We start from the raw sequence: 24,359 nt of genomic DNA, 5'->3' as shown, positions 1-24,359 counted from the left end.
CCGCGCGGCGAGAAAGATTAAAAAACGGCTTGCGCCCACGCAACGGCTGTCCACGTGCGAGAATGTGTAGGTAAAGTGTACGGAGGGAAGATGGGGGAGGAGAAGGAGTAAGAGGAGGCTGTCGTAGAGAGTGCCGATACGGTCAGGTTGCGAGGACCGAAGCTGGCCAAGGCCAGAACGCGGTGATGCCGGGGTGGATTATTTTTAGCGCTTCCTACTATTGTGCAAAGCGCGTGAGTCTGTCGAGTGTCTAGGCGAGAGCTAGTTCGCTTTAACTACACGCGTTCGGCGCACATGTTGCATCCTAACTTATCTTTCGCAGATGGAAACTCTATAGACACCCGTTCGCTGTTATAGCGGCGGCTAGTATATACATTTGCAAGATTTTACAAATTTCAACATGAGACGAAATATATATTGCAATTGATATAACTCATTTGTGTATTATAATATAACGCGACGTTGTATACACAAAACGAATGAATTCTTTGCCATATCCATCTCTTTCTCTCTGCCATTTCTCTTAGAAATATTTTCCGCGATGATGCTTTACAGATTTTCAAACTGCCGAAAAAATGTCTAGATGACATTCCTCCCCAGAAATATATCCTTTAAATATTATTATTAAGAGTTTTTCTTAATAAGTTAGGTACAATTTTATAATTAAATTGATAATTTGTAAAAAAAAAGGTTTAAAAAAAATTTCATGACAAAAAATCTTTAGCAACTGTGTTTTTATCTTTTTATAATGCTGTTCATAAATACATGATATTTTTGGAGAAAAATAAAATTTTTTTTACTCTTTAGAGAGTGAAAGTATTGTAGATTCACCATTGTAAATTATTTTTTACGTTACATTGTACGTATTTCCAAAGATAATATAACAATAATATAACATTAAATAATTAAATAATTTAATTTAATTTGTGAAAATTTGCAAAAGATGAATTACTTACTGCTTTTTACCTAGTCACAAAATATTAAAAAAAAATATTTTACACGCGACTCTCGTATAAAGGATAAAGATTGACTCGTGCATCAGAACGTCGAACATCTGTACGCACGATGACCGTGCGATTAATCGCAATTTCCGGGAACGTCCGTTTCTTTGGCACTTGACACCGATTACCTCGGTCTGGACGGATCGTCGCGTCGCGTCGCGTCGCGTCGCGTTGCGTCGCGGCGAAGATGGGGCCGACCCCGACTGATGTGACGCAATCGACGTACGCGTGACACACATTAGTAGCGCGTAACTCTATCGCGCTAGGTGTTACCGCCTCGCGCCGTCGACAAGTGCGTCCTTGGCCAGCGGACGGACAGATAGACATTCGCGCTAAACGTCAAGTAGTCTTGCACGGGATGTTCGCGAGACGGCTGCGTTTCCGTCGGCGCGACAAATATTACGATGTCGAGGTAACGTTTGAAAGATCAAGTATAAAACACGCGGCCTCTCTCTTGTCTCTGCATTATTATCCTCGAGAATTTGGAACGATGAATGAAACGATGGTGACTATTCTCGCAGCGACGAATGAGAGCCGACAATTTCTTAAACACGGAAATGAACAGCCGTCTCGCTAGAGAAGAAATATTTTTCTCAAATTTTTTGTATATTCGAAAAATGTGTTTTAGAAAAATTACGATCTGGCAGAAAATAAATCGCGATATAACATTTGAAACTATATTGATACTTGAAAAAATGAGTTGATTTAAAAAACAATTTGTCAACTGCAAAAATGGAATTGTTATCTCGTAAAAAAAAAAAAAAAAAAAAAAAAAAAAAAGGAACTGTCTTTTCGAAATTTAAAGTTAGAAGAAATATGAATTTTTCTCTTTGATTTCTCTCTCTCTCTCTCTGCGACAAACAAGATATAACAGAGAAATGCAGAAATATTAACTCTCATCTCGTGAGAGAAGAAATACTTTTCTAATAAAATTTTCATTTTTCTACAATCTCAAAGTGTAATGTTAGAAAGTAAGAAACAGAATTATATTCTCTCGTCTACAACTGCATCTTCATTCTTGAGCCTTCTCAGCATGCGCTTCTCTACCTTAGGCCAACATGCAATTTCTCGCTGACAAATCGCGGCGAAGCACGCGCGAATGTCGCGGTTGCAAGAGGAAAAACTGAAAGTGCGACCGCGGAATGTAAATAATACGAGGCGCGCCCGGCGGGGCGATTCCTGTTTTCGCGCGCGTCATCGTCTCGAGGAGCGAAGCCGAAGGCTATGCACGAAGGTGGTGGAAGGCGAAAAAAAGAAAGGAGAAAGAGAAAAAAAAACAAGAAGAAGGAAACGCTGATCGCATACCGAGTCGCGGTCGAACGCGGTAAATCAAACGAAGATAGAGATCGGAAAAACGAAGCCGAGCCCGCTCGAGCGTGAATTGGATCGAAATTAGCGATCTCGCAGGGCTCGCTAGGACTGGTCCCGGATCTCATCACAGCTACACGACCACCAACTTCCCTACCTACCGACTACCGATTACAAACTACGAACGGCTATGAATATCTACCGACCGCCGGTGCAGCGCGATGCACGCGACTTGCATCTTGAAGACGATGCCGCGGAGAGCAAAAATCTATCTCACGATCATCAGTTCGCAAGCATCGTCATTTTCCGCATTCCTTTTCTACGCATAATTACGCGTATCTCTCCTGGAGAAATAGCGCAATTACGCCAAGTTTCTATAGAGTAATACAAGCGCAGGCCGTGCTAATATATTTATATCTAAACTATCCTGAACGTATCTTTAATATTTTATCTCTATTACATACTATTATTAAAAATAATACTACTTTTTAATTTTTATTTATATCCAAATTTTGCATTGGAAGTTGGAATTATACACAAGCGCCGGTACGATAATTTCTTATTCATTGTATAACCAACGACTGTTATATAACAATCGTACGAAACATCACGTATTGCATATGTAACAAATTATTATATATTTGTTTTTAATAATTTTTTTTATTTATTTAAAAGTAAGGATATTTTTATCAAAGTTATTATTTAACGTATCCCACGTGATATGCCACACATTTGCGGGTTAACGAAATCAAGACTGCAATGTTACGCGACAAGACTTCACATTACACGCATCATTAATTATCGCATCTTGCACAAGAATTTCATAAAAGTGCAACGATTACTCTGGTAAGATGTTTAAATGGCGAAGCGCGACGTTTAAATGCCGAAGCGGATTTACGAGCGTGGGGGCAATGGGTGGAAAGCATTATTTACTACGTCAAACTCCGTTCGCGCGCAGACTAAGCCGTCTCGATTGCATAACGACATAAACAGCCGGTGTAATAGTGGCTCAAGGTCTATTATACGCATATGCATTGCGTCAGTCGTCGCGATTTTAACAAGTTACATCGCCACGTAACGCTCGGCACGTAAACTCATCTCCGAATCTCGCATGCATTCATTGATTTGCATCGATATAAGTTTGCCCTCAGATTTATCTAACATCATAATTTAATTATATAGAATATTTTACATAGACAAATATTCTTAAATCACGTTTAATCTTAAATCTTTTTATCATTTTAATATTTTTTTTTTAATATATTTCTCTTGTATCTAATAAAATTATTTATTTGAAAATTAATTCTCTTTTTTAATTTTATAAATTATGTAACTCTATGTTAAAGGTCAAGGTTCTCGTACCAATGGTTTTATAATGATTTCTCGCGACGTATACATATATAACGAACAGATAACGGGCATTTTCTATATTTATGTATAATGTAATCGTCGCAATCATCGCAACGTACAACGGAACAATAAACGGTCTGTGAATTTCATTTCGTCATGCTCTTTGATATACGATACTGTCTGGCTGATTGGTTATCCAATTGTGCAGCTTTTTAAGAATAGACCTTCGTTCAAGGACCTTGGCCGAGCAGACGAGGACCAGACGTGCCCGCGGCGCGTGGACAGACGACTAGCTGTATTTCGCCAACACAGTTTTCGCATTTACGTATGTGTGTATATGTGTGTGTATCCTTCTCTCACACGTAACAAAACAATTCTCATGCCAAGTTTATACATATTTTATCACGTTTTATTTCATTGAATTTCAGGAAAATGGCTGAATGATTTCTTTGCAAAATTTAAGTATGTACGGCTTCCTATTCCTAGTAAATTTATATTTTGAAAATTGGATGTATAATAATTACATATACGTACTGTGTTAAAAATTCTTGAGAGGTATATCTTTCATAATTAACTATATGAGTATTTTTTCCTTTTTTTGTGAGTAATTATATTTCAACATATAAATAATGTGGCGGAAAAGAAAAATATTATTTTTAATGCGCCATATATATCGAACGCGATGTTTGTACCAAGATTAAAACTCGTCTCAAGAGCCTATTTCTCATTAAGAGTCTATATAAACGTGTTCTTATTTTTATCACCTTGATTCAAGTTCTGCCCGGTAATTATAGTTTATTATTGCATCTGTCACTCTACCACGCAAGTTTGACCGATGCGTCATATTGCTTAGCATTCCAGAGCAGAGATTCTCAAACTTTTCAATCTTTCGCTCAAATATATCGTCGAAAATATAACAATTATTAAGTTATTAATCATATGTGCATTATACATGACATGAATTTTAATGCATTATGCATGACATAAATAGGTTTCATTGTCAGTTAAGTTAAAAACAAACATATTTAACAATGAAATAATTTTAAAATATTTATTTTTAACATCTTCTATAACTCATATTTTTTTGTCAGTTTAAAAAAAATATAATGTAAGTTTCATGCATAATTATTTTACAATTTATTCCAAAGAATAAATGCAATTAATTAATATTCTTACATCGCTAAAGAATCTATAGAGATTTAAATTTACATACATATAGCATAAAAGAACTTTATTTCTCATTTTTGCGTGTTTCCTTTATTAATTAAATTTTTGTTTGTTTGAAATTTTTCCATCATCCCGCCCTGCTTCTCAGGCAACAGTATCCCTCGTTTGGGAACCAGTGCACTGGAGTGATGCATGTGAATAGTGCGCTGACATCCGTCAGAGTTGCAAACGAGTGCAGCACGCACGCGCTTCTCTTTCCTCGCGTTTCATCGTCATTCGGCCGAGCTATTGTTTCTTCCATATCAGTGCTGACAGATCATGTCTCGCTCTCCTAACATTGATTTGACACGTGTCAATGTCGATGCGTGTACCAGCTTCGCACCTCCCGGAAGAATGATACGTGTCGATGACGCGAAATGAATGTACGTGTGATTCAAGAAAAATTAATCTTCCGAAATTTCTGACAAAGTTTTTTCCTGCTGTACCACTTTTTCAGTCGAAATTAATAAATTTTATTAAAATGAATTTTATTCATAAAATAAGATATTTATAATAAATTTATAGCTTAATCTTTTACAATGAATTTTTCATTTATTTTATAACTTATTGATTATTTTTACATTAAAAATTATGACAAATAATCGTTGTCATTTGTTTTCAAAAATGTACAATTCAGTTTTAATTCAAGATAATAAATATTTCTTTTTTTATATTACTTCTATAAACTTTTTTATAAACTAGAAATAATTTATTTCTCAAAAGAAGATAGATATTGTCAGTAGAATATTAATGTACAAATAATTTAATATCCTAAAATATGTATACTATGCTATCACAAATATCTTTATTTTGTTAAACCACATTGAAAATGTTATATTTCATTTACCATGATTAATCATGATATGAAGTTGCATATTTACTTGATGATATAATTATAAATACCTAGCAAGAATCGATATGACGAAAATGTCACTTCTGCTAGAAGAAAACGTGTCGCGGAATTAATGTGACAGGTACTCTACATTTTTGTACCAATTTGGTACGAAGTATCAGCATCAGAAATTGATTCATAAATAAAGTACGATGGTGAGAAAAATATACTGATTGTGTGATATATGTATATATGTTATAAATAAGAACAAAAAAAATAAAATTCACTTAGCCATTTTTACATACACAGGAATTTAATATTTGAGCAAAAAAGTGACTCGCAAAAAGTATATACATATATTAACATATACATATACATTATTACTATACAATTATAGTTGAACTAATTATTAAAACATATATGGCAAAAATAATTGTGATATATTTAAAAAAATTATTTTTTTCCAGTTTTCTAGCGTTTCAGGCGATTTAATTTGTTTAATAAATATTCTAATAATGTTTATGTATAGAATTTTCTCTCTCTCTCTCTCTCTCTCTCTCTCTCTCTCTCTCTTTAAAAATTAAAAGAATATAAAATAACACGAAATCTCATTAATTGATAAAACTATTGAAATATGAGGATTAATTTGGCAATTTAATTAATATTTATTTAATAATATTCTAATAATTTTAAACGCATAGAATTTTTTTTAGAATTATTGCAGTACTTTCAAGCGCTTAACATCTGGCAAGAATATTAAAAAAACCACCGAAAGATAAAGCGAAACGCAGCGTGAATCTAGTTTGTCCCGATTTTTTGCCGGGTCATTCTTTTAATGACTGATACTATTTAATCAAAAAAATCAAGAATTCTATAACTATTAAAAATAAAACCAACACTCTCAATAAATAATGAGTTTCCACGAAATGAGACGCCAATATCTCATACACAGCTGACTGTTCATATGAGAGTAGAATAAAAAAGAGAAAATTTTTGAAAAAAATTGAATCCCAATAAAATTCCATGAGACTTCCTTGATTTTTCCAAATACAAAAAAATTTCTGAGCATTCCAGAGTATCATGTTTTGCAAAGAATAGATACCCTGTATGTAGATGTAACTATAAATACGCGAATCATCAAATTACAAAGTGATTAGCTCGGGAAAAAGCTGATATCTATAATCATCGTATTTATTAACCGAGAGCCATTCTTAACATATCACCTTACACGTACCATTAATATAATTGACAGTACAAAAAATATTCTCTTCGATGAACAATATCTCGAAAATTTCCGATACATATTGACGGTTCTTCGATACTTTAACTATACATTCAAAAATAGTATTAATAGTGTTATCACGTTATCAAAGGTAAATATCAATATAGTCTGATAAGCCTCGTTAGTTCTCTGAGTTTGTGTGTGTTTATGGCACGCCATATACCTCCTCCACTGCTCTGGTGTCACAACCAGACAGCCTTTGCACGTGCATGCGGGCGAACATGCAAGAGGTTATTTTTGTTTAGTCTGTCGGTCGTTCGCGTCTCTGTATTCTCTCAAAACTATCGCCGCATGTAATTGCTGCGCGCATGGCAAAGCTGTCAATATCCGAATACTTAACTATCCGCCACTCACCCCGTTACAAAATATGCTACAGCTGAATCTTTCATAGGACGAAAATCAGAACAATCACGGTTGCTCCTTTTTCTAATAAAATTCTCCCATTGCAAATTTTAATTAAAAATTAGTATATAAATATGAAAAATATCACAGATTGATGAAATATTTGTTTTAAGAGTCGGTCATGTTAAAGAAGAAAATTGATGTCTAAGTATGATAAAAATAATATAAACATGATCACAAATATATGCATAATTATTATATACGAAAAGATTGAGAGTAAGAATAAGAGAGAATAATTTTTGTATTTAAAAATAAAATAATGAGACCAAAGTTTTTTTTTTTTTTTTAGGAAGAAAAAGAAAACTAAACTTTTTGCAACAGCTGGAATCGGTGCAAGTTGCGGTCGTTCGTAATCGGTATTTTATGCATTCATACACATTTTTCGCGGAAACTCCAACCCGGCCCGGTTTGGTTGCTTGGTGAAACTTACTTCCCCCCTTCCGGAAGTCGCGTTATTCCTTCCGGACGGAGGCGAGTCCCGAGAGCCGTCTGTCAACATTATAGACACGGTGCTTACGGTGCTCTGCCTACAACGGGGCGAGTCAATACTTTACAGTTCGAAGTGAACGTTCGTACTTCGCTATCACCCTCTCGTCGCGCACCCCCTTCGCTACGAGCCGTCGTGGAGGGTGCCAAGAGCACCGGGGGCTTTACATCGCTCCTCTTGCCCTTTCTGCCCATCGTCGTGCGCAAATACGACCAACGTATCGCGAACTCTGTCAGTCTGCAAACGTCCTTTGCGAATACGAAGAATAGAGGGATATAAAAGCGACAACTTGAAAAAAAATTCTCTAACCAACGTTTGGCAAATAATAAAAAAGACTGATATTCAAAAAATAATCAATTTTCAAATTTTAATTACTTTTCGTGTAACAATAATTATTAATTTTTGCATTTTAATTGGTTTGTCATGCTTGATATTTTGATTAAAAAAAAATATATCGGAAAAATATATACGACTAAATAATTTTGGAAAAAATGTTTGTAAATCTTTTTTTTTCATTTCTTTTTAAAAAATTAAAAACTTTATGTGTAAAGAAAAGTTACAAATTTTTTTACATCAAATACTTAAGTATTAATATGAATGTACCGATATAAACTTGCTAATTCGATAAGATAAGAATTATAAAATATTTATTGTCTATCTCGTTGCGAATTTACTGTTGAAGAGAATATATATTATAATTGAAAAATTCTATTATGCAAAATATTGTATTTTTAAATTTATTGCAAGAACAATTACCATAAGACAAAAGTCTAATAAAATATATCTTACAAAAGATTTAAAGAACTGAAATAACACGTGACGCGGTATGAATATTTTATCCAATTATTAAAGTTCACAATTAGTAGGACAGGATTACTTCCTACATTATTATACAAGAAATATTCATATTCAAGCCTCATTAAATAAACAGTATTTATAGATAGTATTCCTCAATTAAATCGTAATGTAAAGAGAACGAAAACACAAGATAAAAATGTCTTCAATGCGGGACATTTTGAATTGATATTTATGTGCCTTTGATATAAAGACTATCCGACAGTAATTAGCGAAATAACGTAGCGCGAAAACGTTGTTGCGTAAGGTCCGTGACCGGAAGGGTGGCAAATGTTACAGGAGCGGCTCGACGGCGGGCGTCAGTAGGGGAGAGGAAGGGAGGGGGGGAGGAAAAGAAGGGGAGGCGAGAGGACGAGTATCTAGGTCTGTGTAACGATTTTTAGAGCCTCGACCCTCCGATCGTTCGGGCCATAAAAAACTTGAGGCACCCCACAGTAGTCGGAGAGCCGTGTGCCAGGGTTTCCATAGCGACGAAGCCCTTTCGCTCTTCGCCCGCGGGTCCCCCCTCCCTCATCCCCCGCTTCGTCCTGCTCTGTGGTAACCTACCGGCTGCCGTTGCCGCCACCCTTAACGCGTTGTACCGGCCTCGAATCCCGGAGATATACGTCGTAATACGAGCACGACACAGCCAAAGAACCGATGGAAATCGTTCAGAGTCGATCGTTCAGTTAAATTTCTCGCCTTTTTATGGTCGCTTCGAAAAAAGCTATGACCCTTTAATCCTTCAATATAGAAGATTCTCTTTTAACAAGGGTAGATACGAGGGTCAAGTCGCAAAATTCGTATTTGCTTCGAATAATCATAGTACAGTTAAAAGAGAGTTTGCTAGCTAAACGAACAAGAGATAGGTGTAATGATTCTTATTGTTAGTAAATTTTAAGGATATCTTTGTCAAATATATTGAGCTTAATGTATAAAAAAATATTTGAATCAGCAAAGAATTATTATTATTTATTTATTTATTTTTTTTTTTTGAAAGCGGGCGTTTTCATAAAAAAACATACATTGATTCTTCGAAATATATCTTTAAATTCATACGACAAGGGCATTACATACTTTCTCTTCGTTGGTGTATCATGAATGCGTCAGTTCTTTTCTAGAGATACAAAAATAAATCGCGAGTTTTGGGATGCCTGACCGGTTACTCAGGCCATTTAGTCATTCCTCTTATACCGGGTATACCGGGTATCACGCAGTCACGAGAACTCATCGTTGGGCACTGTCCAGATCACGAATTAGATCGTAAAAGAGAAGGATGACTCCCCGCTCTCTTGCAGGAGCACGGAAATAAACGCGTTAAGTGATGATACAAATGTACGGGTAGCGCGCAATAACCGGAATCGAACAGCAAATAAATGGCGAATTTTTTATTCGGGCGAATTAAATCAACATACGTGATATTCCGAAAATCTGGACATTTATAGCAGCGTAAATTAATTATAATCAATTGTACTTGATTTCTCTTTTGTAATAGATATAATATAATTTTAGATAACGTGACATCAACGTTCTCTTGTAATTATATTAATATGTTAGAAATAAAAGAATAATGAACACCCGAGTAATGATTGTTACATTATTAGAATTATATATCGATCGAGAAATTAAAACATTACACGACGAATTGAGCTCTCGCTAATAAATAATAAAATATCATAATTAATTTGTGTGCTTTAGGATTGAAAATTTTACGAAAGAAATGTCAATCTCAAGTTTTAACGAAGAATATGAGTATTCGTGAGCTTTGTTCTTTCGCTGACACTCGTACGTGAATCGAAAGTTAAGTTTACACGGACGATGCGTCGATGATGAGGATTCGATCACCGTTGCAGCTGTTTGGCATTGTAATCGCGCTGCATAATTCGCACGTGCGACAAGACATAATAGGGTATAAAAGGGGTAAGCAAAAGAAGTACATGTTTGGTCGGTGCGCGAAAGGACTGATCGGCTGATTTCTACGCAAAGTCACGATCCGTGTACGTAGCCAGACGTAATCAAAAACACACGAGATATGCAAACTCGTCCTGTTTCAACACTCTCTTTCTCTTCTTTTTATTGATATATACTAATTTTTGTACATTGATTTTTCACGGATTCATGTCAAATGTATCGATCATAGGACACAAATTAATTCTGAGAAAATATTTTTACATTTTATTAGTGAAAATTATATTTATATCACCGGGATATTGAAGCAAGACACGAAATAAGTACAGAAACTCGAAAATCCATCAACCTTTTACGCGCTCGTAAAACGCATTTTCGTGATACAAGAAATAAACTTTAAAAACTATAAAGAGTTGCTAATAAAACAACGGAAGAAAAAAAAAAGAGAGGCCGACAAGTGCTCGAAGAAGCACTGCCTCCCCTTCTTCGATCCGGTCGAACGGAGCAATGCTCCGATTTCTGTTGGTGTAAACGAAAGGTAGCGCGCGATGGTGTATGAGAGAGGATACGAAGGAAAAAAAGGAGCACAAGGAAGAAATGGGGAAGGTGGCTGCGCGCACGGTTGGAATAGTTAAAAATAACTCTGACCGCGAGGATCCTGCGGTTCCTGTAAACACGAGCTCAAGCATGGCAAAACGAATACGGCGCTGATCGCATACTCGCGTGTGTGAACCGGTGATCCAAGAGGGATTTTGGCGAGAGATGGTGCGGCGAATACACGTATCTTATTCAGATGAATTTAAGGGATCAAGCGAGAGATCGTTTAATGCTGCATATAGAATGTAAAGTCTTTTAAAATACTGAAATAGATTTTCTCAGTAACTTTCCTTATAATAAATAAATAAAGCGATATTTGAAAATTTGTTATTGGTATATTGCTAAGAAAATTTGTGATTATATAATATTCTAAATAATTCGAAAAGAAGAGAAAAATATTTCTTCAACATTTATATAATACTTGATAGATATCTAAGATTTTTAATATATTTTTTCTCTTTTTTAATATATATATATAATATTTATATTTAATAAATATGTTTATAGAAATTTTAATATAAATTTCAACTTTGTCAATTGATAGCAATCTATTCTATTCACAGAGTCTAAAGGAATCATGTTAATTGTTTTGAAAGACTATTCAATGATCAAAGAATGATCTTCTACACAATGTGTATGTTTTTTATTCTAGTAAAAATTTGTGAACAAAATTTTATTTAAAAATTTTGAAGATTATATTCAATAGTGCGTGACATAAGATCGCGTCAACATTTGTTTTTTTTTCTTTCACAAATAAAATCTTTGATTTCTAATTAAAATAATATTCACTTATTCCGAAAATATAAAATATTCTTTTAATATACGCATACATATCGAAGCAAAATATTGATTCAATTCAAATATTATTTGTACTCACGTGCTTCCATAGAGGTGTCTTGAGTCAGTGGTGGACGTTGCGTCGTCGTCGTCGTCGTCGTCGTCGTCGTCGTCGTCGTCGTCGTCGTCGTCGTCGTCGTCGTCGTCGTCGACGATACGAATGAATCTTCGACGTCGTGCGCGACGGTTACCTTGACCTGCTCCTCGTCGCTCTCTTCGTTCTTCGGTGAGTTTCGCTCGGAATTCGCGCGCACTCTTACACGCTCGGCCACCTGCACATCGTCTCCGGAGAACGCCAACCGCGACGATGACATCGGCCCGGCGACTGTCGTCGTAGTCCACTCGATGACACTATCACTACCAACTACGACCGCACCATTATCCTTGTTCCCCACGAGCACCAACTTTCTTCCACTCTTATTACCATCCTTCACCTCGTTCTCAGTCACTCCCTTGACGTCATTTTTCTCGGTGCTTCCGGTTGGTCGAGTAGCACCGAGATACGCGATGTCCCGCGTGGTCGTTCTCGTCGCCACCGCCGTTGTCGTCGTCGCCGTTGTTTTCGAAGCGCTCTCGTGAAGTAGGATATCCCGTAGGGAATTTTCCGGGCGCAGTATCGATTCGCCAAACTTGAAGACGGGTTCTAACAGCGGAGTGAAAGCTCGAACTGCTGGGCGAAAGCTATCGTCGATGGGCGGTGCGGATTCCAGCTTGCGAGGTTGTAGAGAGTGTTGGTCAATGCGCCGCCATGCCTCCGGCCAAGGATTGATGAAGTTTGGAGAGGATTGATCTTTCAGCTTCGATCTCTTGCTGACTGGTACTCGTTTAGCTCTTCCTCGTCGCGTTGCGATCTCTTCATCCTCATTGTCACGATTCGGTATCAAAGCGGAAAAATCTTGATGTCTGACGACAATATTCAACGGCGCACTAGATAATGACGATGATGATGACGACGACGACGATGATGATGATGATGATGATGATGAGGATGAGGATGACGATGACAACGACGACGACGACGACGACAGCGGTGGCGTCAACAATAGCGGCGATGTTAATGATAGAGACTGTGACGTCAACAACAACGGTGGCGCAGACGAAGGCGAAAGGCGCGTCGTCAGCCTAGTAAGATGATCCAGAGTTTTGAAATTTGCGTGACCTTCGGAATCAATTTCGTTAAAGCTGGACGCGCACTTTTGAATCGTCCTTCGAAACAGGCGCGACGGCAGATGAATAGATGCAGCAGCGTCGGCTGGATGGAGGCTGTCCAGCGGCTGGGTTATCACCGGCGCGGCCGTCGTCACGCGCGTTAGATCGTCGAGGAGAGCAACAACGAGAAGAAGCAGGGGCAAACCCACCCCCGCCCCCGTGGTGGCACCCGCTACCCCCTGCCGTGCGATAAAAATCCGCGAGGCGACCGTTCAGTCTGCTTGTCGGCGTTCCGTTCCTTTTCTCTTTCTTTCTCTTCCTCCTTCTCTTTCTCGCGATCTATATACAAACACGCGGTCCAGCGGTTTACCTCGAGCACTTGTCCGCATTCGACGATTGGTCCACCTCGGCTCGTGCCGGCGTAGGACCGTTTTGGCATCTATTATTACGTCGCGCGTACCAGCCACGTGCTGCTGCCCCTTTTGCGCTTGATGTCGCCGTGATAGGCGGCCGACTCCACCATGTGCTCGATCGACGGGCCGGACAATACTGTACGCTCTGTCCGCGCGCATTCCGCCATCATCGCGCGCCCCGCGAAACACAGCCGGTGCCGCGACCCGCGTCCCGGCGATGCTCGGCGCATCGACGTTGCCCGTTGCGCGGCATTCTCCGCTCGCGTTTCCGCTTCCTCCTCCGTTCCTTCGTTCTCGTTATCTAGTTCGACGTCCAGATAGCGTTCACAAGACTACAGTGCAATCTGAAACAATCGAAGAATCCCACCATTCAATTGAGAAACTTTTCTCTTGTCCGATGAATATTGCATTTTCGCCTAGAGATCTAAACATTTTTTCCATTGCGATAGTTTCTCGGTCTACATATTAAAATGTTATCATTATTTAATTATATTTTAATTCAAAATAATGTAAAAAATTAACATAAGAATGTTAATTTAATGTTTATATTCAATTTTTATATTTTACTTTCCCAATTTATTTTCTTGTAATTAATAAGCTTTAATATATATTTTTATTAAAATTTTTGTCACAATAATGTGTCAATCGAAAGTTTTTTCTTCTAAGCAAAAGTGATATTTTGCTTGTATTTAGATAAAATTTTTCATATTTTCTATTTTATATAATTATTGTATTTTTCTAAAAATGCAGTAATGAGAATTTAATTTCAAGCAAAATTGATTGATAAAATTACATTTCTTTTTTTTTATTACAAATAGATTTTGATAAAATTTATACTTGAGACACATAATTAATGTGATAAACGCTGCACAAAATGAAGATAAAAATTTACAACAAGTTTACGAAAATTTCAGTATATCTAACAGTCAATTAGTTAACACGAGATGTGATCAAGCTCATGTACCATTTGGCGCCAATTATTCACAGGACGCAATTATCCCGTCGGGAGTAGAAGAGTTAAATAGTCCAATAACGAGCACAAGTATGAATGTGAGTATATACATATATATATATATATATATATATATATATATATAAGTTTCATATATGTTTCAGTGTGAATATATCAAAACACATAAAACTCATTAGGGAATTGCGTGAGAAAAATTTAAAAAAAAAAACGTTATATGTTATCGAAAACAAGATTATAAACTTTATATTATATTATAATACGCATAATCTCAAGTATTCGAAAAAAAACTTGATATATTTTACGCCTAATAATACATCTATGCTTACATAGAAGTGTCCGTGGATGATATATTTAGAATCTACGGAATGTACGCGAACAATGTCTTGGTCAAAAAAGAAAACATTAAACAAAAGCCTATAGAAGTGTTATAAAAAAAGGGCAGCAATAAAAAAATTAATCAATTTCAAATTTGATTAAAACACACGATGAATAAGTGTAAAAAAAACTTTCATATGGAAAACTATATTAATATGTAAATAGTGGACAAATATCATATCTACAGACTGTGTTCGCGTAATAAGCTTAAATATATACGTAGATACTAAATTAAAAAACAATAAAACAGTTTTATACATAAATATATACTATAGCAACACTTTGTTTTTGATCCTTTAAATGTGTCTCCTAACAATATTATTATGTATGTTGAAAAATATCGTTATATATTATCTGAATATAGCGAGTCCGATTCTAATTGGTTCTCGACAAATGGGTTACACATTTTCGATATTCCATTCATTAATCAGCACGCTGATTCTGGAACTGTGCGCTGTAACGCGAAAAGAATCGACCGCGCTTTCGCGTACTCTATATTTCAAACGTTTATGCATCATTTCTTCTCGCTAATAGCAAAATAGCTTAAATAAAACTGATCCCCGAACATAATAAAGGTGACACGGCAAGCCATCTGCATAGAGCGAAGAAACACAGAAATACGGACGTCTAGATGGGAGTGACTGATCTAAAAGTGTAACGGAGGAAATATAAAGGGAAATGAGAGTAGAGGAGATCGAGGCTATAGAGCGCTGTTAAGCTTCAAATAATTATTAAAGTAAGCCTCTCTCGCGCTTGAAACTAGTTAAGAAAATAATCAATCACGTCTCGTCTTAATCTCAAATTTAAAATCTTAATTTTAAAAAAATTTTAATTCATTTGCTTCTAGATTACCTCGTAACTTCACAAAAATACATTTTTTATTTTAAATCTTATTCACGTAATGAAAGAAATTGATTTTTTCTCAAATTCCTTTTTAATTCAACTTTTACATATTAAAAAGGAAAAAAATGATAAATCTGAGACCTTGTGCCTAGTGTGTGTTACGACATAATTATTTGTTGAATATTTTCTTAAACGGACATGGCGAAAAAAAATTTTACACACACGGTGTATACCTCTAAAAATATTTAAGACACGCGTTGAAAAAAATAGATGGGCGAGCGAGTGAGGAATATACGGGCGGCGCTTCTCGTTACACGAGGGTCGACCCTCCTGAAATTTGTTTATTACGCCGAGGGACACCGGTGCCCGGGGCTAAGTATAACCGTAAGGAAGGAGAAACCGCGAAAATGCTATTTTTATGAGCACGCGCCGCGTGAACATTGTTGTGCCCGATCGGCTGTGTCTCGACGACGACGACGCCGTCAACCGAGTCGTATAGTCGTCATCATTGATGTCGTCGCGATTATCGTCATCATTGCTGCGACACGCGTGTGACCATAAAGATTAGATCAAAACGATTACTGGAATTAAAAATTAAACGTCTGACAATAATTTTATTATTCAAAAACATTTTTTTCACGAGAGTAAAACTTGTTATTGAAGAGATTCTTTTTGCTTATTATTTTCATTCCTTTAATCTATATAATTAAATTTGTATAAGTTACTTTAATATTAATATATATATGTTTGTATATAAACATCTCAAGTATCTTATTCAGCGACGTGAAAAATGTATTTTGTTTTCTGAGGGGCCAATAAAAGAATCTCACAAATCTTTATTATTATCATTAATATTACTTTAATTTTAATACTATCATTTAATACTAGTGTATTATAATAGTACTGTTAATACGTCATTAAATAACATTAATATCATAATTAATATCAAAACTGTTATTAATGTGATTAAAAAAAAATCTCTATTTTTAATCGTCATAATTAAATGCCTCGATATGTATCTTGAAGAAAGGATCATCTCAAATCATCCGAAAATTTTATTATAGTGAGAAGACCATGCGGGACATTCTGTATCGCGCGAATAACAAACTTGCGCGTGGTGGAGGGTCGTCAACATTGTAGAGACTAGGAGACCTCAAGACTAGGAGACGGGTCCGTTTCTACTTGGCATACCGGTCTAATGCGAGATTCGTGTACATTGTTGATAACGATTACGCATCGGAATGGCGATGCCTCTCCACGCGGAGGCGACACGCTCACGCGTTGCGGCACGCGGTCGATTGATCTCCTTATCCCCCAAACACGAGATCACGCGCGCGCACGCGAATACGTCTATGTGTCCGCCGTACGTAAAACGCGGAATACCTGCTAATTATAGTCCCGTAGCCAAAGGAAGGAAACCACGGAGGCACTATTTTTACGACTCTCCCGCCAAAATATCGTCGCGCGTCTGCCACGCGCTCCTCCTCGACGGCAGGACAGGCGTTCACCTTTGTGTTACGTGACGTATTTTATCGCGGTGTGAATAATTAAAGTAACTCTAATCTAGAATAAAGTATGCGATATAAAGACAGTTTAACTGTTTGATTATTTAGCTCATGATGTATCGACCAGATTAAACACTCAACGATTTTCGCGATGATTTTACAAAAATATTTTGTCGATCGTAGAGAAAAATTTTCAATTTTTAATGTCATTTGTAAAAAATATAATAATTTGTAGAAAGAGATGAATAATTTCACATATTATTTTTAAATAACTATTTATATATCGCTACTGTTAATGTTTCTGGCTGTACTTTTAACGATTAAGAGTAATCAATGAATGGATGTCCAAGAATGTAATTTATATAACATATAATATATAACATAATATTAAATAAATTTTTTCATTGTTTTAGAGAATTTTGCAATTTAAATTTCAATAACAATGACAACAATTATCTCTTTCAGATATAATTTTTGTAATTTAATTTACATCAATATAAAATAAATTTCATTGTCAAGCTAGCTATAAAGAGGAGATTTGCGATTTATTTTATTTTCTGTTATAAGCATATTTTTAAAACGATTGAGGAATTAAAAGCATTTCCACTATCATCATTTTAGTTTAATAATAACTATATCCAAATAAATATCAAGATTATTCTAAAAATATTGAGAAGGTTTGTAATTTTATAAAAATTCATCAAGAGTCGTGCTGTTCGTGTGTCCTTTGGCATTATCATCAGCGTATTATCATGCGCATAAATTATAGCGAAAACTTTCGCGATTTCTATGAGAAATTAATATACGACCATCTCGGCAATGTGATGCGTGGTTTAGATAGAAAGAGTGAAAAGACGCATGTCCGGTCAGCGTGAGTGCACGCGCGTGAGCTCTTTAAAGAAACTTAACATTAATAATCTTGGAGAGTTAAAGTAAGGGATACGAGCCGGGTCGTTCGCTCGATCAAGCGCGTGCGGACGAACTCGCCCGCTCGCGGGAATTTGCTGTTTTCATGACAAAAATGCGTGCGTGGCACGCGCGCTGACATTCTATTTTCGAATGAAACACACGATCAGGGGACACGAACGAGAGACTAATGTAGAAACTAGAGAGGGGAAGAAAAACCCGCTAAGAGGAAGACAGAGCGAGAGCCCTCTCTCCTCTCTCGAGGAACGAGGAGAGAAAGAGAGACTTTATTTGTGCTCCGGCGAGCAATACGAGAAGAGGAAGCAAGAGAGAGAGAGAGACAGAGAGAGACGCTATACTACTGACAGAGAAGATGCAAAACAGAGAGAGAGAGAGAGAGAGAGAGAGAGAGAGAGAGAGAGAGAGAAGGAAGGAAAGGTAGAAGAGCTGCCGTGAAGGGAGAGAAAAGAAAAGAGAATAGGGAAAGAGAGGGAGAGAGAGAGAAAGAGACACAGCAAAAGCGAAAGGAAAAGTGTATTCGCGTAACGAAGATGCAACATAAAAACAAGACGAAGCGAGACGAGAAGCACGAGAGCGAAAGCTTTGCGGCGGCGCGAAGAGAGACAGAGGCGATGGGCAAGAGAGAGAAGAGAGAGAAGTATAGTCTGCGAATATACGCGGAGAGAGAAACGCGCAAACACAAAGAGAGAAAGACACATGGGGAAGAGTGTGACAGAGAAAAAGAGATGCACTGCGAGAGTAAGAAGCAGACGGCGAACGTGCCGTCGCTGCGTAGCGTGGACACCGGCAAGGGACTCCGATTCGCTTCGTGCTTAGGCGGCCATGCTGCGTCTCCGTCACGTTCTGAGAATGAAGCACCTTTTGCATATGCGCTGAAAAGCAGCGCGACCCGGCATATCTCGAAAATCTGTTGTCTCGTAAAGCTACGTTCTACACTTAACCCGACGCCACGTTGCGTCGGGCGTCTCGCGAGATGCAAACTGTACGAGAAGCGAGATCAACGTACGAACGAAAGAGGACAGACGGAACGCTAGAAGGAGATGGAGAAAGAGAGAGATTGGAGCGTGCGCAACAGAGAGATAGAGGCAGACAGACAGACAAGCAGATATATATATATATATATATATATATATATATATATAAGCGGAGAAGCGAGCAGACAGCGGTCACAGATAAATAAATAGATAGATGCAGATATACACACACACACATATACACACACGTACACAAGCAGGGGAAGAAAGAAGATAGACTGCACACACGCACCATACAGACTGCCGCGCATCCAGGTCGGGGGGGAAGGGGAGCCTCCTCTCTTTGGTCGCGCGACGAGGAACGACGATGTACACGCTCGCAATACAACGAGCGAGCGGAGCGAACGAGCGAGCGAGCAGGCGCGCCGGGCGCTCACACACGTATATTAACGTACACACGTTCGCTACGCGCGACACACGCGGCCGCCGGATACACGCGAGACCGCGAGTTGACGCCGTCTCGTTCGCTGCACGCGTCCCGCGTTTTCCACCCGCGACGGCTCTTTTTCCTTCGTCGTTGTCGCGTCGCGGCTGCCGCGGCCACGCCACTACACGCTGTCACAGCAGAGAAGAGAGAGAGAGAGAGAGAGAGAGAGAGAGAGAGAGAAAAGGGGGGAAGGAGGGGGAGGGAAAAAGAGAGTGCGTGAGAGAAAAAAAAAATAGAGAGTAAAAGAGAGAAAGAGAGAGAAGACGATGCGAGCGTGGCGGAGCTTGAACGAGCGCAGAGAGAGAGCTCGAGTCGGAGCGAGCCGAAGATCCGCGGAGCAAGCGGTGCTGCCTATCGGATGGCACTGCGTTCAGCGCCGCGGTGCGCGACCCTCGTCGGCCCTCGTCGTCTCGTCTCGTCTCATCTCGGCGACGCTCGTCGCTTTCCGCCCCTTTCCGTCCCGGTGGGTATGCATCGCCGCCGCCGCCGCCACTGCACCGCGCGCGCGCCCCCCTCCCCCCCACCCCGCCCGACCGCCTCGTTCTCGGCATTCTGCTCTCTTCTCTCACGGTTGGAGTATGGTACATACGTGTTTCGTCGCGTATTCCGGTATCTCGCGCTAAGTTCGCGACACCTCTCCGCGGGGGTTGCCATACTCTCACCGTCTTTAAATTCGATGGCGCTTGTATTGTCCGGGTTACGTCAGTCGATCATTGTAGAATGACGATTTAATTTCTCTTTGGAAGAATGATAATATTACATGTTTTATTGTATTTAATATTCCTCTATTTTATATATAAATATTTATTGTATATTTATCCTAAAGAAACATGTCTTTTATGTCATTATTTTGCACTTTATATTCTGTTGTAAATTAAATGTTAAAATTCAATTAATTTAAGTAAGGTAGTATACATTTTCTTTATCATGTTCCTTAATAGATAAAATAAAGGGATAAACTGATACATGTATCTAAAAAATGGTAAGAAAGATTCAATGATGAAAATTGAAAAGAATAGAAAAATAGAAAATATATTAAAGGATTTAATAAAAGCGAGTTTAGAACAAACTTTTTATTTTCTTGATTGACATATGTATTTGTAGCAAGAATTTTAAAATACTACTTTTCCAAAATAAAGGATTCGAAGAGCGGAATATCTCGGCTGGCATTAATCGAATTCAATCTGTCAATCGTCTATCTGTTTCGCACAGCGAGAAGAAAGAACAGACATATCTCGCCGCGCTGACATACGCTCGGACGTACTGACGTATTCCGGGTCAGTGAAAATAATTAATGGGAGAAAAGATGATGGTGGGAGAATAGGGATTAATCGTGGAACACAGATACCGCGTGATGATACGCGCTCATGTATTTTCATATTTACGCGACAGCGCGATCCCCCTCTTCTCTTCTTACTCGTACGTTTTTTTGTTCATATATCCTCTTTCGTTTTCTCGGTAAATTACAATATCGGTGTCACGACACTCTGGTTCGTTCCTTTATTTAGCGACAAAAGACGTCAGAGTTGAGCTTAACCAGGCAATCGTCCTCAATAATTCGTTACTTAATGAATTCGTGACGTTCGACGTAGGAATCCTGAAGTATACTCTTCTAGAGAGAAAGAGAAAACTGCAGTACGCCTCGATGGTGATATCGCGCAAATTTTCTTCTACTATCTCTGCAATATACATATATGTATATATTATTCACGCTCGACATGGCCATTACGTCGCGTAAGTGGAATGTCGAATGTTCTTACAAAAAATAATAAAAATGTACAGACAAGAGCTTTTGCGTGTTACGAATAAGTATGTAGAATGTAAGCCGTGTCAATGAGAGGCTGCCGAGAGAATGTTAGAAATGTGTCTTGCCGATTATGTTGCAGGCTCTTTCACAACATCTTAATCTTATAATTTTTCCTCTCCTTCCTAGCCTTTCTAGCCTGTCTTATTTCTCTCAATTCAAAGTAATTCCACGTTCATCAATTTAAATTCTTTACGTATTAATTATTATCTTTATTAAATTTTACACTTATTGCATCTTTGTATATATATATAGGACAATAGTGTTTCTATCTTTTTCTCTCCACATTCAGACTCTACCCGCTGTTTGATACGCGCATCCGAAGAGGGAACTAACTGGCAAATCGTCGTTCGTTATAACAATAAATGTAATTTAATTCTCCCTCGTTGTCGCAAGCCGAAAAGCACGTATGAGCGCCCACTGAGACCGCGATGCATTAAGTTTATGCATTGCACAAAGGTATACTCGCGAGTACGATGTACGGTGTTGTTTACCCCCGCCCGAGATGACCGGCCGTCCTCGTCGCTCGTTCGCACCTTTCCTCGTCCCGCCGATTTTCTTCCCTTCGGACCCCGTGTTCGCCGTGTCGGCGCCAACGACGGCGACGGCGGCGAGGGCGGAGAGGGCGCTCAGGATGGAGGGAGAGGCAGACGGACACGGAGCAGAGAAGCGGCGAGGTGGTTTAAAAGAACCTCAAAGACCATAAAGACCAAGTGATAATCGGTCAAAGACCCTTCTGGGGCCGGGGCCAGACGGCGATGCACTCTGTCTGCGGCAGACAACGGACAGACAGACGGACGAATGGACGGACGGGCAGGACAGAGAGACAGACAGACAGACGGACAGACAGACGGACAGACAGACGGACAGACGAACGGACGGACGATGGACGAGCGGACGCGCGCATCGCACGGCGAAATGTAACCGGAAGATCAAAGGAACCGGGAATGTTGCATTCTCGTGTCCTTATATCGTACAATCGCAATTCCACCCGCTGGGGTTTCCGGCAAGGCCAAGTCTCTCTCCCCCCTCCCCCCTCCCCCCTCCCCCCGGATCTATCGATTGCAGGGGACGCGAGTAAATTCGCGCTCGCGTACAGTATATACTCGCGGATGAGCGAGGCGATCTGTCTCTGTCAAGGCGAGTTTATTTTTGTCGGCGGCCCCATGATGTCCCGTAATGGCAAAAGCGATCTATACCGAGGTGCCCCGGCGAGATACTCTGGCATCGCTCGTCGGAATTTATTATGCTGCTTGCATCCCAGACACGTTAGCCAGATGAAGACCATTCGTTCGTTCCCACTCGCGCTTTTTTTTTTTTTTTTTTTTTTCGTACGCGTCGCATCCGCTCGAGGTGACGATTTGATTTTCGCGGATTTGCATAACGCCGCAAGCGCAACGCACGAACGCGAAACGCCGCATTATTCTACGATACTCGGCGAGACTGGGCCTCTCGTTCGGTGACGATACACACGCACTATGCTTATGCTCTTATGGAAATCCGTGCGCGCGCGAGACGGCTTCAATGCAGATAACAAGAAACAATCGAACGAGGGAGTATTATTGTCACGTTTAAAATATACTGTGCGACAAGGGTGTGACCCATCATTCCAATGTCAAGAATAAATATTTTCCTTTTTTTTTTTTTTTTTTTTTTTTTGTGAGATGTTGAGAGATATTTAAATGATTTTGTTTTTTAATCAAATTTTTATCGATAAATTTTAACTAATTTTTTTTCTTCTTCTTTCTTTCTAAATTGTAATACTTGCTATAATACAAATATATTGTAGAATTTGATCGATTAGCAACGAGATTGGCAAAATTACATTTTCCGGAAAAAAACTGGTCTTTTCTATTAAAAACATTAAAATAAATAGAAAACTTTTTTAAAGCTTTATCTAAAATAAAATCCATAATATTGTAGATTAGGAATCGACATAGTAAATAAATTGTTTTTTTTGTTAGATGTTGAATGGGAAACACGAACTAGATCTATATTTACCAAAATTTTTAATTCTATTATTGTTATTATATATTAAATTAAAAATTAATACAAAATATATTTTGTTATATGTTAATTATTTTTATAATTTTTGTCAGTTTATTCCTTATTGGATAAAGTCCGGAATAATAAAAACTTAAATTTGCTATGGTTTTTTCCACTCGCTAGACTTCTCTGGCCAACCTTGATTAACAATAATCCAACATTAATAGGAAATCTCTTATATCTTTTCATTAAAATATAATTCTTACATTCTTACATCTAATTATTTTTATATTCTTTGATTAATATATTTTTAAATTGAAATAAAAGTAAAATAAGTACCTTTTGAAAACTCTTGTGGTTTTTCAGTCTCTTTTTGCACAATTTATTTTAATATTTCTTGAAACACGATATAAAAATATAATTTTCTAGGTAATTTTTTAAATATTTTAACAAAATAAAGAACCATGTCTGGCATTACCAACAACAATTATGCGTTGATATACAGACCGATATTTTGACGCATGCATTTAAGCGTAAATGTTATTGTTTCATCAAACATGAACAAGCCGACAAGCAAGCACGAAGAGAAATGCACGACAGAGGTGTAGAGTCGTCTCCTCTGCTACTACAAACTGAATTTTTACGGCCGATGTGTACATGGCTACACACCTGCCGTTTTCAAGACACCGATCGTAAACGTCACGCACAGCGAACGGCGTCATATCGCCGCGTTCCTCATGCGTGGCATATGTGAACGAGTCTTGTGTGCTAAACTGACAATGCACTGAGCAAAGACAAGAGGAGAGAAAGATAGCGCGCGAATCATCAGCGGCAGAGAAAAGGAAGAAAAAGAGGAAACAAAACGAAAGCACGGATCAC

At 38.2% G+C, this 24,359-nt stretch overlaps 1 protein-coding gene across 1 annotated transcript in view; it reads right to left on the bottom strand.

Moving 5' to 3' along the window:
• Positions 1-13,636, bottom strand: part of LOC140668930 (uncharacterized) — a 69,774-nt gene extending 56,138 nt beyond the window's left edge. The window contains exon 1 of the mRNA XM_072898273.1: positions 12,085-13,636. Coding sequence (XP_072754374.1) covers positions 12,085-12,358 — 274 coding nt within the window. The 5' untranslated portion in view covers positions 12,359-13,636. The remainder of the gene's footprint in view (positions 1-12,084) is intronic.
• Positions 13,637-24,359: the final 10,723 nt, after the last annotated feature.

The sequence above is a fragment of the Anoplolepis gracilipes genome, chromosome 8 (assembly GCF_047496725.1).
Source record: "Anoplolepis gracilipes chromosome 8, ASM4749672v1, whole genome shotgun sequence".
NCBI classification, from domain to species: Eukaryota; Metazoa; Arthropoda; class Insecta; order Hymenoptera; family Formicidae; genus Anoplolepis; species Anoplolepis gracilipes.
This window is presented reverse-complemented; position numbering and strand designations above follow the sequence as displayed.